Genomic DNA, 16,103 nt, shown 5'->3' with positions numbered 1-16,103 from the left:
ATGAGCCAGAAAGCTCTTTCTCACAGATATCCAGATGCTGAGCACGGGACCCAAAGGTCCGAAACGTCAATCGACCGCTACACTACCGCTCCCCACGTCTAGTATTGGAGCACTCATTCAGTGGTTTACCCACGCACCCCGAGTTCAGTTCCTTGCCACGGCTGCTATTTTGTTATCAGTGGCAAGTGATATCTGAACTGGTGCTGGATCTCCCTGTACCCACCCGGACAGTGCTGTAAAATATTAACCAAGTAGAATCAAAAGCAAGTTGGCCATGCTGAAGTATTTCTGGAAAAGGCTTTAGTGCCATCTTAATTTGATTAACCAGAATTCCACAACTTTCCTTGATTTTACTTCTGTCAACATGCTTACGTCAACGCAAAAGTTATTCAGTAATTGTAAGTGTTTTATGCACCCAGACAGGATATTAAGAGGCTTCAATGCAGCAGGCCTCACCGAGCCTAGGCAGTGGGGCTCGGGGTGGCCCTGGCAGCGCACAGCGTCACACTGCGTCACACACCGCATCATCACGTCACACTGCGTCACAGTATCACACTGTCACACCACGTGACAGCATCACACTGCGTCACAGTGTCACACCGTCACAGTCACACCACGTGACAGCGTCACGCTGCATCACAGTGTTGCACAGTGTCATACGGCGTCAAATAGCCTCACACCGTGTCGCACAGCGTCACACCATGTCACAGTGTCACTGCGTCATACCATGTCACAGCGTCACACCATGTCGCACAGTGTCACACAGTGCCATACCGTGTCCCACGGCGTCACACCGCGTCACACAATGTCACACTGTGTCACGCAGCATCACATCACACAGCGTCACACCATGTTACACCGCGTCACACCATGTCACACCGTGTCACACCGTGTCACACAGCATCATACCGTTTCACACAGGATCAAGCATCACACCTTGCCATACAGTATCACACCATGTCACACAGCGTCACACCGTGTCACACCATGCCACAGCGTGTTGCACAGCGTCATACTGTGTCACACAGCATCACTGTGTCACACCGCGTCGCACAGCATCGCACCGCGTCGCACAGTATCACATTGTATCACACAGCGTCACACCGTGTCGCACAGCGTCACACCGAGTCACACTGCGAATGTGGAGTAGTGGCTCAGCGGCAGTACCACGCTCGCCACTCGATTGCGCTGATAATTATTAAGATAACGATTATTCGCGCGTGGCAATCACGGCACGAGAGGAAAACTCACGACGTCGAACAGCGTCTTGTCCAGCACCTCCACCATACGCTCCAAGCTCGTGCCCTCCGTGAACAGGAAGTCATCGTCCACCCACAGCAGGTACTTGGTGGTCACCTGGGAGATCGCCAAGTTCCTCCCGGCGAACCAGCCCTGGGCGGAGCGAGCAGGGGAACACGCGAAGCCATCTGCTGTGTGAGGCCCTCTGGATGGGCTGCAGGCAGCAGAGCGTCACATTGAAGTCGGGAGGGCCTATGGCCCGCGGGTTAATTTTGTACGATCACGCGAGACCTAACATTCTGGCCGTACTGATCGGGTACAAGAGGGCAGTGTTAAGTCAGCATTGTGTTTATTTGAGTCCTAGTCTTAGTCCGGTCGATGACGATTTATGCAACTGAGTCAAGTCTTTCGTTTGTTGCTTTAATTTGGTCATTCACTTGCGCAAAAACGTCGGCCACTCTTCGTTCATGATTTTCATTTCGACTACCTGGATCTTATATCCTGATGATTTTTGATGCAGTTTTTAACGAGACGTGCGTACCTGGTCGCTGCTACATCCGGTTGTGAGCATTGTTAGTTACCTTCCCCCGTGTATGAGCTGGAATTGTAATTGGCGTGTTTAACGCTCGTGCGCGCGCGTGGCTGCATTTGGTGGTGGAGGTTTACATAACACAATTGGACAGGATCATTTCCTAGCCTAACCCAAAAATCAATGATGAATATTGGCCGAGTAAACATATACGTTCCGATAATTTAGTCACGTGACTAGTCACAAGACGGCAGTGCACCGAGGATGATCAAACATGGTAAGTGCCTGTATACATAAAGTAGCACGATCTATCGAGGCAAGCAAGCATTTTCAAGGTCGCGACAGTCAGTTACGATTTCGATTTAAAGCTTTCGTGACTGCAGGGATTCATCTTCTTGGTTCTTTCGGTAAAGTCAGGTAGAATGGAAATAATAAAATAATAAAAATGTTCATTCAGACGCTGTCTTTCTGACAGACCTGTTCTTCACCTGAGGACGGCTGCTTGCGTTGTGGCCGAAACGTCGTGAAAATTATTTTATTATGTTTTATTTTTATTATTTTATTATTTCCATTCTACGTGACTTTGCCGAAAGAACCAAGAAGATGAAGTCAATCTTAATTTTAGAACTTTCGTGACTGCAGGAATTATTATTTGGTTCTTTCGGTTAAGTCACGTCTAAAGATAAAATAATAAATTAAATTAAATAATAGAATACGACGTTTCGATTGCAACACAAGCAATCATCATCAGGTATAATGAAATAGCGACATACAATATAACCAGAAAACTATAGACAGGCATATTAGCAGACAGATATCACCAAGATACATAGCGAGAGCAACACATGTAACAGAGAGGGGTGATCGTCTCTGTGGGGTGGCCTTAAATAGACAGAGGGGGGTGGAGGCAGAGAGAGGGAGGGGGTTAGAGACAAAATTAGCATATCAATGAGTGGTCAACAGACGTGGTGCTGCAAGTAAACGGCAAGCAAGCCTGAAAATCAGGAGAAAGACACACTAAAATTAAATAACCTAGTAAAATATCGAAATGTAATGTAAGACAACACAGAGGGTCGGTCAACACACAATTAACGCATAGCCTGGTTGATTACGTATTTCAAAGATTGCTAAGTTAGAATTTAAGTGTGAACATTCTAAAGATGACACAGGCAGAGAAAACAAGTCGCCAGAGAGAGAGAGAAAAAAGATAAGTTTAAAACTTCCCCGTAGAAGTGGTTCAATCTTAATTTTAGAACTTTCGTGACTGCAGGAATTATTATTTGGTTCTTTCGGTTAAGTCACGTCTAAAGATAAAATAATAAATTAAATTAAATAATAGAATACGACGTTTCGATTGCAACACAAGCAATCATCATCAGGTATAATGAAATAGCGACATACAATATAATTTAAGGCCACCCCACAGAGACGATCACCCCTCTCTGTTACATGTGTTGCTCTCGCTATGTATCTTGGTGATATCTGTCTGCTAATATGCCTGTCTATAGTTTTCTGGTTATATTGTATGTCGCTATTTCATTATACCTGATGATGATTGCTTGTGTTGCAATCGAAACGTCGTATTCTATTATTTAATTTAATTTATTATTTTATCTTTAGACGTGACTTAACCGAAAGAACCAAATAATAAGATGAAGTCAGTTACGAATGGTGAAAGCTCTCAGCCTGTGTCTCCACGTGGATTTCAGAGCCACTGCCCACCTTTCCGAAGGGCATGATGTACTGCTCCACGCGCGGCTCCTGCACCATCTCGGTCTTGTCCGAGTCGTCCGCCACGATGATGGTGACGTTGGGGTAGAATTGGCGGATGCTGCGGATGAGTCCCCTCAGCTTGTCGTAGCGCAGGAAAGTCTTGGTCACCACCGTGACGAGTTTGCCGATGTCACCATCTGGCCGCGCGCGGTCACAATAATAAAGGTCACGACCCCTCAGTGCGGCCAGTGTTGTTGGTGAGCACCCATTAATGGCGCACGAGCGGCTGGTTTGGCCAGAACCACACCCGGCCACATTTTTCTCCTCGGCGCTGATAATCACAAGTCGCACAAGGTACTCGTTGAAGGCCGAGCCAAACTACGGGGAGGCCCAGGACGTGTTCCGACATCGTTCATGGACGACGTTCGCTGTCACCAGGAGTCAGGTCGCCGAGTTCGCAGAGCGGTGCGTGATCCGCTGCGCTGCTGCTCCCCACATTTATGACGAAAATCATTTACATGCAAAGACTCAAGACTCAGCGAATAGTGAGCACCTACGAAGGCCGGCACGGCACTCAAGGGGGTAGGTGGCCAGAACCACGCCCGGCTGCCTTTGTTTCTTGAGTGGCGACGTTAACACATTGCACGAGATACTCATTTTAGGCCGAGTCAACATATGGGAGGTACCAGGACCGGTTAATGTAATAATATTTAACATTTGTAAGGCACATTTCATCCGTAGGTCCCAATGCGCCATAAGCCACATGCCCTTCGGGAAGTACCGTAACTTCAGGATTGTCGGTTCAACAAGGCGAACTTGGTCCACCAAGGCTGGCCCTGATGGTGCCAGTGCCTGGGTCTGCCTATGGCTGAGAGTCTTCACACTCCACCTCCGCTCACCCGCGCCGCCGTCGTAGAGGCGCGGAATCTCCGGGTGCGCCACGCGGATCGGGATCTCTGCTTTGTGGCTCCCACTCCTCATGAGCACTAGGGGAGTGGGAAGGGGGGGGGGGGCAGCAGTAGGGAAAGAGAGTGGAATGGTAGTGTGGAAGAAAAAGGAGGGTGACAGCGTGTCGATGCGTTTGTCTCTCCGCGTCTGTCTCTCTGTGCCTGTCTCTTATTTAGCGTGGCCTAATCCACTGGGAGCCTCTCTTCAACCCTACTTTACAAATCTTCATAGTTATATTGGACGACGCGATGTGACAAGATTTGAGCCGTTCTGAAATCGCCCAGGACTAGCGGCAGGCCGGTGAGCTTGTCGGTGGCCGTGGGAACGCGACATGGGTTTGCACGTGGGATCGTGCTGGACACCGTTACACAATTAAGGGTCACGGTTTCATTGGAGAATCCACGACCTTTGTTTGGTTTCCGTCGTCCCGTATTGCCCCCTCGTTTGTTCTATCCGCGATAATGGTCGCATACAATTCTCCCGAATCCGAGGTGATCCATTCTTGCATGTGCGACGTGACGTACAGTTTTACCGTGAGAGTAACACCATCCTCAGGAGTTCAGTTGAAAGTTTAGGGGTGCGACACGCGTCGAGAGTGAGAGCGAGATGCAAACTAACGCCGTACCCGTCTCGGCCGTGCCGGGCAAGTATGCCGTGTTGGTGTAGGTGACCGCTCGCAGCTGCACATTGAGGCTGGGCAGGTGACGGCTGCTGAGCGAGAGGCGCTCCGTCTGCAGTCCCTGCACCACCACCCCATCCACCTCGGACACCGTGTCGAACACGCCGCGCTGGGCCCAAAGCGTCACCTGGGCACGGGAGTCACGGGAGTCACGGGGGCGGCACGGCGCAGTGGTGATCCTCAAAAATGTTTATCATCTGAAGGTAAAATTGCCTTCCGTACCCTGCCCCACGACCTCCGCGAACCTGTCACTCACCCTGCCCCAAGACCTCCACCAACCTGCCACTCACCCTGCCCCATTACCTCCACCAAACTGTCACTCACCCTGCCCCACTACCTCCACCAACCTGTCACTCACCCTGCCCCACTACCTCCACCAACCTGTCACTCACCCTGCCCCACGACCCCCACCAACCTGTCACTCACCCTGCCCTACTACCTCCACCAACCTGCCACTCACCCTGCCCCACTACCTCCACCAAACTGTCACTCACCCTGCCCCACTACCTCCACCAACCTGTCACTCACCCTGCTCCACTACCTCCACCAACCTGTCACTCACCCTGCCCCACGACCCCCACCAACCTGTCACTCACCCTGCCCTACTACCTCCACCAACCTGCCACTCACCCTGCCCCACTACCTCCACCAACCTGTCACTCACCCTGCCCTACTACCTCCACCAACCTGCCACTCACCCTGCCCTACTACCTCCACCAACCTGTCACTCACCCTGCCCCACTACCTCCACCAAACTGTCACTCACCCTGCCCCACGACCCCCACCAACCTGCCACTCACCCTGCCCCACTACCTCCACCAACCTGTCACTCACCCTGCCCCACGACCTCCACCAACCTGTCACTCACCCTGCCCCACTACCTCCACCAATCTGTCACTCACCCTGCCCCACTACCTCCACCAACCTGTCACTCACCCTGCCCCACGACCCCCACCAACCTGTCACTCACCCTGCCCCACTACCTCCACCAACCTGTCACTCACCCTGCCCCACGACCCCCACCAACCTGTCACTCACCCTGCCCCACTACCTCCACCAACCTGCCACTCACCCTGCCCCACTACCTCCACCAAACTGTCACTCACCCTGCCCCACTACCTCCACCAACCTGTCACTCACCCTGCTCCACTACCTCCACCAACCTGTCACTCACCCTGCCCCACGACCCCCACCAACCTGTCACTCACCCTGCCCTACTACCTCCACCAACCTGCCACTCACCCTGCCCCACTACCTCCACCAACCTGTCACTCACCCTGCCCTACTACCTCCACCAACCTGCCACTCACCCTGCCCTACTACCTCCACCAACCTGTCACTCACCCTGCCCCACTACCTCCACCAAACTGTCACTCACCCTGCCCCACGACCCCCACCAACCTGCCACTCACCCTGCCCCACTACCTCCACCAACCTGTCACTCACCCTGCCCCACGACCTCCACCAACCTGTCACTCACCCTGCCCCACTACCTCCACCAATCTGTCACTCACCCTGCCCCACTACCTCCACCAACCTGTCACTCACCCTGCCCCACGACCTCCACCAACCTGTCACTCACCCTGCCCACGACCTCCACCAACCTGCCACTCACCCTGCCCCACTACCTCCACCAACCTGTCACTCACCCTGCCCCACGACCTTCACCAACCTTCCACTCACCCTGCCCACTACCTCCACCAACCTGCCACTCACCCTGCCCCACTACCTCCACCAACCTGCCACACACCCTGCCCACTACCTCCACCAACCTGCCACTCACCCTGCCCCACTACCTCCACCAACCTGTCACTCACCTTGCCCCATGACCTCCACCAACCTGTCACCCTGCCCCACAATCTCCACCAACCTTCCACTCACCCTGCCCACTACCTCCACCAACCTGCCACTCACCCTGCCCCACGACCTCCACCAACCTTCCACTCACCCTGCCCACTACCTCCACCAACCTGCCACTCACCCTGCCCCACTACCTCCACCAACCTGCCACACACCCTGCCCACTACCTCCACCAACCTGCCACTCACCCTGCCCCACTACCTCCACCAACCTGTCACTCACCTTGCCCCATGACCTCCACCAACCTGTCACTCACCCTGCCCCACAATCTCCACCAACCTGCCACTCACCCTGCCCCACTACCTCCACCTGTCACTCACCCTGCCCCACGACCTTCACCAACCTGTCACTCACCCTGCCCCACTACCTCCACCAACCTGCCACTCACCCCGCCCCACTACCTCCACCAACCTGTCACTCACCCTGCCCCACGACCTCCACCAACCTGTCACTCACCCTGCCCCACTACCCCCACCAACCTGCTACTCACCCTGCCCCACGACGTCCACCAACCTGTCACTCACCCTGCCCAACGACCTCCACCAACCTGCCACTCACCCTGCCCCACTACCTCCACCAACCTGTCACACTGCCCAACGACCTCCACCATGAGGGCCATTAATTAATCTCCCCTTTTTCAGTTTGGGCAGGGATCACCAAAGCATCGCAAACTCCAGAGAGGGGAGACGTGGACGACTCACCTCGTACTTGTCTCTGGAGACGGTGTACAGCCCCAGGCCTGCGAGCGAGAGAATCACGTGAGCGGGGTCAGGGCAGGAGGGCGCTGCTGCTGCTACTGCTGCTGCTACTGCTGCTGCTACTGCTGCTACTGCTGCTGCTACTGCTGCTACTGCTGCTGCTGCTGCTACTGCTGCTGCTACTGCTGCTGCTACTGCTGCTACTGCTGCTACTGCTGCTGCTACTGCTGCTGCTGCTACTGCTGCTGCTGCTGCTACTGCTGCTACTGCTGCTGCTGCTACTGCTGCTGCTGCTGCTACTGCTGCTGCTACTGCTACTGCTGCTACTGCTGCTGCTACTGCTGCTGCTGCTACTACTGCTGCTGCTGCTACTGCTGCTGCTGCTACTGCTGCTGCTACTGCTGCTGCTACTGCTGCTGCTGCCGCTGCCTCCTCACGTCCCTCTGACGGCAGTGCCGCCCCGACCTCACCGTCCAGGACCACGTCCTTTCCCCGTTTACACCAATCCAGTTCGACCAGCGTGGTGAAGTATGGTCAAATAACCCCCGTGACCCACCATGGCCTTGGGAAACCCTCATCCAGCAGTGTATTGACTAAAGGGCTGTAGCACATGTACAGATCTGCATGGTTTTCCAGAGTATACTGTCAGTGCGACACGTGCATGTGCCCAGTAAGGGTGTGCACAGTCGTGCGCGCTCTTTGATGACACCGCTGCGATGTCGTTGTCACGTCGCACACTGCACGGATGCCAGGGGGTCTTGTTTGAAGGCTACCTGGGGTGACGTTGGCTGGGTTGCCGTCGAGAAAGAGCTTCTAAATTTCGATCTAAAGCTTTCGTGACTGCAGGGATTCATCTTCTTGGTTCTTTCGGTAAAGTCACGTAGAAGGGAAATAATAAAATAATAAAAATTAAATATAATAAAATAATTCTCACGACGTTTAGGTCTGTCGGGAAAACCTGTTCTTGACCTGAGGACGGCTGCTTGCGTTGTGGCCGAAACGTCGTGAGAATTATTTTATTATGTTTTATTTTTATTATTTTATTATTTCACTTCTACGTGACTTTACCGAAAGAACCAAGAAAAAGAGCTTCTACATAGGTCCATGGGCCTTACCCGAAACAAACAACCCACTGAGTATTTCATAAACACAAGTGCCGCGTTGTCTCCACAGCGTAATCTGACAATTCATCGAGAGATTTTTCTTCGGAAAACAGTGCACTCGGAACACACTGATCGTATCGCTGACTGCATCCGTGCGGTTCCAAGCGATGCTGCTGCGTTTGCAGTGCGGCGCGTTGTCACAAGGCTCAGGGCTCAGGGTGCAGGACTGTGACACAGGCGCTGTCTATCGCAGACGGGTACTGTCTGCCAGAAGGTATACGCTACTGCGTCTGATCCCAATTGTTGTAGTTCGTGGGTAAGTTTCAAGTTGCTGATGACGCTGCTGCTGACGATTGATGCATTGAAGCGCGAAATATATTTCATACTAAGCCAACATAAAAGTTGCCCGGACTTAGTTCAGATGCCACTTGCCATGGGCATGCATGTATGTCATGGCCAACTCAGGTTCAAAGACAATACACTGGCATCACCATGACGATGGTGCTGTTGAAGACGATGACGATGATGACGGTGGTGGTGATAATGACGATGGCAGGGTAATGAGAATGGTGATGATGGAAATGGTGATGGTTTTGATGAAGGTGGTGGTGACGATGAAGGTGGTGGTGATGATGACGATGATGGTGGTAGTAGTGATGATGAAGGTGGTGGTGATGAAGGTGGGGCTGGTGGTAGTGATGATGACGGCAGGGTGATGACAATGGTGGCTTCCTTGCGACCGCTAGCTGTAGGCCAGGAGGAGCGCGGGGTCCTCTCTTCGTACCGGGGATGAGGATGCTTTGCTGAGGCCGCACCTCCACGCCCCGAGTGGGGTAGGCGAGGGGCGAGTTGGGCTCCGCCACCAGCACCTGGCTCAGCTGGGACTCTCGTCTGACACACGCACAACGAGAGACCACCCTCTGAGTCTCCACCATCCAACCTACAAATACTTCACCGGCAATCGCAGTACGGTGCTTGGAACCACTTTCGCCGCCGCTGTGAAGCATTGCGTTGTGGCCGAAACGTCGTGAGAATTGTATTTTATTATGTTTTATTTGTATTATTTTAGTATTTCCCTTCTACGTGACTTTACCGAAAGAACCAAGAAGAAGACAGTAACCCCCTGTTTGCAGAGACCCTGTGCTCAAGGTGGGACATATCATCATCACTATTCAAGTTTAGCTTTTTACCCCGAACCTTAGCTGTGTGGCAGAAGAAGAGGATGAGTATCTAGGCAGGGAAGCCAGACTGAGTGCATAGACTCCTTTCAGGAGGCTTGTGCATTGGTATGTGTGGCCAGCACCAAAGGCGTCATTTGGTGCTGCTCAGTGGAGGCTACCCACACTGCTTATTGTTGAACTTCTATTGCAACAATACGTATCCAACCGTGCTAATCGGATGTGCGGAGAACAAACTAAAAACAAAACGCAGTTCTAAAGAAATTAGTTTTCAAATCTAGATTTAAAAGTGCATAACTCCAGTGGCTTCCTAATATCGGAAAAAAGAGCGTTCCAGACGGCCGCAGAAGTGCATCGGAAAGTGCATAAAATCGCGTTTACAGGGAGATTGCGCATACATTCAGGAATTACGTCTTAATTGAAGAGTAAGGATTGTTAAACTATAAATGGTTCCTATCTTACGGTTTGTTGATGGAATGTATTCTGTGAAAAGTGTGCCGAGGTGAGTAAGCTTTGAAATGTGCATACATATTTGTTTAGGATGAATAGCACCTTCAAATAATACAGTGTATACTCATACCACGGCTTAGCGTGTGTGACACAATGTGTGTCTGTCCGAGTACGTCTGGATGACTCCATTCAAGCCGAGGGTTGGGAAACTGTCAAACAACTCTTCTTCTGAATGGAATATGAATGGGGCACAGCACCGTAGTGGCGAGGTATGGTAAGCCGCAAATTACTGCGATTGTGTGGACTCCCTCCCCGTGGTGGTGGTGGTGCGGCATTCCACCCCCACGCAGTGGGCTAGCATCGATATTGGCTCCTCTTACCTCATCACGTGGTCGTCACGGTCGCGAACATGTAAGGGGCCGTCCATAAATTACGTCACGCGATTTTGGACGATGTTTGACCCCCCTCCCATCCGTCGCCACACGGTGTCACACAAAGTCAGACCCCCCCGTCAAATATGACGTCACAAAGCACTGCCCCCCCCCCCCTCCAAAAATATAAAACATGCTTCAAATCGCTTTAAACTATTGTCATTGTAGTGCGTATTTAATGTGGCGCTGCACTCTGATGTTGTAGGAGAAAACATTTATTAAAAAGTCTATTTAATTAAGTAGAACGTGTTGTCTATATTTATTTAAAGTTGCGCATTTTGATGTGACGTCACATTTCCCACCCCCCCCCCCCCCTCGTCACACATCGTCACAAATGTCTGACCCCCCCCCCGCCCCCCAGGTACGTGACGTCATTTATGGACGGCCCCTAACACCGTAGGGGCGCAGCTTCGTCGTCTTTACAAAACGCAGCCACTGCTTCTCCGTGGCACCTCTTTGTAAAAAATATTGAAAGGTTGTCCCTTGAATTCTGCAACAATTATTCTTGAGTTGACTGGTTTGTATCCTAATAAAGCTGTTTTTGCTCTGGAACTTATATGAATTCTACTCCTCAAATCTGCTGATTTTCTTCTCCGTACCAAATTAATTCACCTTCGCCTATCTCCCCTGCACCCGTCCATCTAATTTCTGATAGTCCTAAAAGTTCATACCTTTCTATTTCTCTCATGAGTAACTCTTATCTGCCCTGTTGCTCGGAACATTCTAACATTCCATGTCCCTACTGTGATGTATTATGTTGTCAAGTTGGGCTTATGCTCGCTGTGCCGGTTGTGCTAGTTACCCGGTTGGGCAATTGGAGACACGGACCTTGTTGATCCGGGCTACGTCCGAGCCAGTATTTTGTTGCTATGTTTGTCATTGCATAGGATTTCTTCTGTGTTTTTTCTTTATGGCCAAAGTATCAGCACCCATTCCCCTGACCCTCCTCCGTTATCCAGGCTTGATGCTGGCTCAAGCACCCACTAGCTTGCGGAGCCCCGAGGCGGAGAGAGGTTTTAAGATATTTTTATTATACTGACCTCGTGGGCAGTCGAGTGGCGCTGCCGAAATCCACAACAATAAATTGCCCGTCCCCACGAGTTCCTCAATGGCCGTGTCTGTGTGTGTCTCCGCGTCTCTGTTGGTGTCTCTGTGTCGGTACAAATCAATGTCTGTCTCCCGAACACAGATTCCAATTTCCGTATTGACTGGGCCAAACCCGAACAGGCGGCAACCCTCGGGTGGGGGGTGGGATGCGTGAGCGGGTGTTGCAGTTGTGATCCGAGTTCGATTCCCAGTCCTCAGCACACCACCCGAACCCCACTGCCCCCCATCCCTTACCTAACCCGAATGGGAACCCTACACAGAACAGCAAGTAGGATACATCTTCTTGGTTGATTCGGTAAAGTCACGTAGAAGGGAAATAATAAAATAATAATAAAATAATAATAAAATAATAACAAATAATAATAAAAACATAATAAAATAATTCTCACGACGTTTCGGCCACAACGCAAGCAGCCGTCCTCAGGCGAAGAACAGGTCTGTCGGTAAGACAGCGTCTGAAATAATAATAAAAAAATATAATAAAAAAATAATAAAAATAAAACATAATAAAATAATTATGTTTTATTGTTATTATTTTATTATTTCCCTTCTACGTGACTTTACCGAAATAACCAAGAAAATGAATCCCTGCAGTCACGAAAGCTTTAAATCGAAATTTAGCAAGTAGGATGACAGTTGCTGCTGAAGCACAGGCCACGGCTGACCTCTGCAGGAACTCCTGGAACTGGAGATGGCGTCGCAGCCTGATGGCTTTGAGCTCCGCGGGCGGATAGTCGGTGTGCAGCTGCAGCGCGTTCCGTCTCTCGCACACGCACGAGTTCCTGGGCGAGGACAGCAGCAGCCTGCAGGACGCCGCGGGCACGCGCGGGTGGGTCACGATGACATTTGGTGTCGCAGTGCCAAGCCCAGGAGATCTCAAGCATCTGAAGATTAGGGCTGTGAGGCATATTTGTTATGGGTTGGGCCACATAGAATTTAGGCAAAAAGTTTCGCGTGATTCAATCAAATAATAATCAAGACCTTGATCTGTATGTGTGTCTCAAACATCTGTAGGGTACTTCCCAACGAGGTAGAAAGCTGAAATTTGGGACATAGGTAGCTTTTAGTACATGAACAACAGGAAAACTCAGAAAAACCGAGATTTTTCGTTTTAAGGTCCCCAAATCTCGATTTTAAGTGCCCCATAAGCATGTTTGTGCCTCGTGTCATCCAGAAACCGTTTGTTTGATAGAGCGTTAAACAAAAAAATTAATTAAAGTGAGAACCATTGTTCTATCTGTTATTGTTTTTTGAGATATTTAGGATTAAAGAGCTTTTGAACAAAAAAATATGAATTTTATGATGTTCAAATGTGAATAATTCGAAGAAGGTAAAAGTTATACATTTTTTGTTCTTTTGCTGAGGATTAGTCAGCCCTCGGGTCAGCTGTCTCGCTGGCTCGAAGTGCTCCAGGATTACCCCTTTGATGTAATCCACAGGAAGGGGACACAGCATGGAAATGCGGACGGTTTATCCCGATTGCCGGCAGGCGGCGGGTGTGCTTGCGCCCTGGACTCTAGCCGTTGCAAGGCCCCAGGGGACGTCGCGGCCCAGTTGGTCGCGTCGGCCGAGGCGGCCACCCCTCCAGATGCGGCGGCGCCCGCGGATTTCGGCCTTGGACTCCCCCGGGAGGTATGGTCCAGCTTGCAGATGGAGGATTCCTCTCTGCTGAAGCTACGGCGCCGCGTCGGGCGTAAGGCCCGGAGCTCAGCTTCGTCGGCTGCCCCGGCGATCGCCGTGCATGACGGACTCCTCATGCGTTGGGATGCCCAATTGGAATGCTATTGTGTTGTTGTGCTCACTAGCCTGCGTGGTAAATTAACCCGAGCCATTCACGAGAAGCGTATGCACCTTGGCTACCACAAGACCTTATTGACCCTTAAGCAGGACTATTACTGGCCGGGTGTTGAGGGTGACGTAGCACTGGTTTTGAAGGGTTGCCACGACTGCGCGCGGAGGAAGGCCCCAGTTGTCCGGGACCGGGCCCCGCTGCAGTCCATCCGGGTTTCTCGCGTTAATGAGCTCGTGGCGCTCGACATTTTGGGGCCATTCCCTGCATGGCCTTTGGTCGATCAGTCGGCCTCTTCTATCAACGAGGCCTTCGTCCAGGGGTACGTGTTTGACAAGGGCGCGCCGGAACAATTGTTTACTGACCAGGGGCGGAATTTCTCGTCTAGGTTGCTCAAGGAGGTGTGTGACTTCCTTGGCACCAAGAAAATCTGCACCTCCCCGTACCACCCCCAGTCAGACGGGATGGTAGAGCGCTTGAACCGCACCCTTACGTCCATGCTGTGCCACCAGGTGAACACGTCCCAGTCAGACTGGGACCTGTTCGTCCCGGGGGTCTTGGCGGCGTATCGGTTGGCCCCTCATGCCTCCACGGGATTTTCGCCTTTTTATTTGATGTACGGTAGGGAACCGGAGCACCGGTGCACGTCCAGATGGACGTTGGCTCCTTCAAAGGGGTCGACACCGCCGACCCCTTTGAAGGTCGCGCTTGACTTGCTGCGCGAGGCGCGACAGGCCGCTGCCGAGAATTCCGCAAGCCGGCAGGCGGCTAATGAGCGGCTGCCCAAAAACACCAGGCAGCTGGCCTCCCGTGGGTAGCGGGTCAAAAAGCGTGGCTGCATTGTCCCCAGGTCCAAATTGCATCGCCCTTGGCAGGGCCCCGTGGAGGTTGTGGAGGTCCGCCGGCCGCAATGCGTGGCAGTGGATAGTGCACCCGTCCCGGCTCAAACGTTATATTCCATCTACCCTGGGGGATCCACCTCCATTTCCGGAGCGGCCGGCTGATGATGTATCCGGCGTGCCTGACCGGCCGGGTCTCGTTGACGGAGGTGACGTCCGACCTGTGTGTGTGCCCCCAGGCCCCTCCCGAGTGAGGCCGACAGAGACCCCCCGGTCACCGGAGGCCACGGCGGTGGGCCTGTTGCCCGCTGACGGGCCACCTGCACGGGTGGCAGACGCCGCACGGGGGAGCGGGCCAGCAGCGCATACCCACTCGAGGGGGATGCGGCTCCGGTGATGGCCCTGGTGGCCGTTCAGCGGGCCCAGCCCCTGGCGCCCGTTCGGCGCTATCCGGCGGATGAGGCCTTCGGGCTCTATTTGTTTTGTTTTGTTGTTGTTGTGGTTGTTGTTGCTGTTCTGCTTGAGGGGCCGTGCTGCCCTAAGGTTGAGTTGTCTAGCAGCCGGTTTTACCTTCAGGCACACGTACTCTTGATTGTTCGGTCTTCGGTCCGGTGTGGGGCCCCGCTTGCAGGGTGATTGCAGCCGGGTCGGCTGTTTTTTTTTCACGGGGGGGGGGGGGGTGATGTAGAGGAGTAGAGGAGAGTAGTGGCGTCGTGTGCGCTGTCCAGTGCGATGACGTCACGGGACGTGGGGTCACGCGCGTTGGACAGCGCACATGACGTCACGTCTCCTAGGGTACTTAAGGGATACCCCGTGACGTAAGCGGGGTCACTGTGGGAACGGGTAGAGTAAGAAGGGTGAAGAGGGAACCAGGGGTAGAGAGAGGGATCGAACAGGGAGTCTGGGGAGAAGCCGGTGGTAGCCGTAGAGGTGCTTCTCTCTCCGGTCGGTGGAGTCGGCAGAGTCCACGATCCGACACGAGAGAGAGAGACCGGAGCTAGCCGGCAGGGACCCGGACTCAGAGTAGGACCCCTAGCCCCTGGGAGTTGTGTACCCTGTGTAGTATTGATAAGAGTTAATAAACCCTGGCGGAAGCCCTTAACTTACCTCCGTCTACGAGTACGTCCGTCGGAACTTCTCTACATTATAAAAAAAAAATGGAATCTTTAAATTAAGCAGTTTCCGATGGGTATGTCTTTAAATATAATTAGTTGAATCAAGTAATCAATAGTTTTAGTTTAAAAAAAATATTTTGGAGTAGTTGTTAGTGTCTATTCGTAGATAAAAATGTAAAAAAATAATATCGGGTTAATTAATATATTAATTGAAAACTTTTTGCCTGTCAAAGACAGGCTTCATGAACTAGTTATATATATTTAGAAAACTATTTGCTGGCTGCTTGGTAAACGGGCGGTGATGAGGTCACGCGCCCACCCTCCAGCCCGGCCGTGGCTCCCAGGTGAATGCTTGGGCAGTAACCTCCCTCCCTCCGCACCACCTCGGCGCTCAACGTGGGACCGAAATCCCCACCCAGGGGGCA

The 16,103-nt window shown here is 52.2% G+C and overlaps 1 protein-coding gene across 1 annotated transcript in view; it reads right to left on the bottom strand.

Annotated features, from left to right (window-relative positions):
- Positions 1 to 16,103, bottom strand: part of LOC144731812 (beta-1,4 N-acetylgalactosaminyltransferase 1-like) — a 49,175-nt gene that overhangs the window by 6,363 nt on the left and 26,709 nt on the right. The window contains exons 3-9 of the mRNA XM_078613071.1: positions 12,601 to 12,738; positions 9,554 to 9,660; positions 7,670 to 7,707; positions 5,055 to 5,235; positions 4,381 to 4,467; positions 3,491 to 3,678; positions 1,252 to 1,392 (exon numbers count right to left, since the gene is read on the bottom strand). Of these exons, the coding sequence (XP_078469197.1) occupies positions 1,252 to 1,392; positions 3,491 to 3,678; positions 4,381 to 4,467; positions 5,055 to 5,235; positions 7,670 to 7,707; positions 9,554 to 9,660; positions 12,601 to 12,738 (880 nt within the window). The remainder of the gene's footprint in view (positions 1 to 1,251; positions 1,393 to 3,490; positions 3,679 to 4,380; positions 4,468 to 5,054; positions 5,236 to 7,669; positions 7,708 to 9,553; positions 9,661 to 12,600; positions 12,739 to 16,103) is intronic.

The sequence above is a fragment of the Lampetra planeri genome, chromosome 40 (genome assembly GCF_965212315.1).
Source record: "Lampetra planeri chromosome 40, kcLamPlan1.2.h2, whole genome shotgun sequence".
Classification (NCBI taxonomy): Eukaryota; Metazoa; Chordata; class Hyperoartia; order Petromyzontiformes; family Petromyzontidae; genus Lampetra; species Lampetra planeri.
The sequence above is the reverse complement of the archived record's forward strand: the minus strand, read 5'-3'. Positions and strand labels throughout refer to the sequence as shown.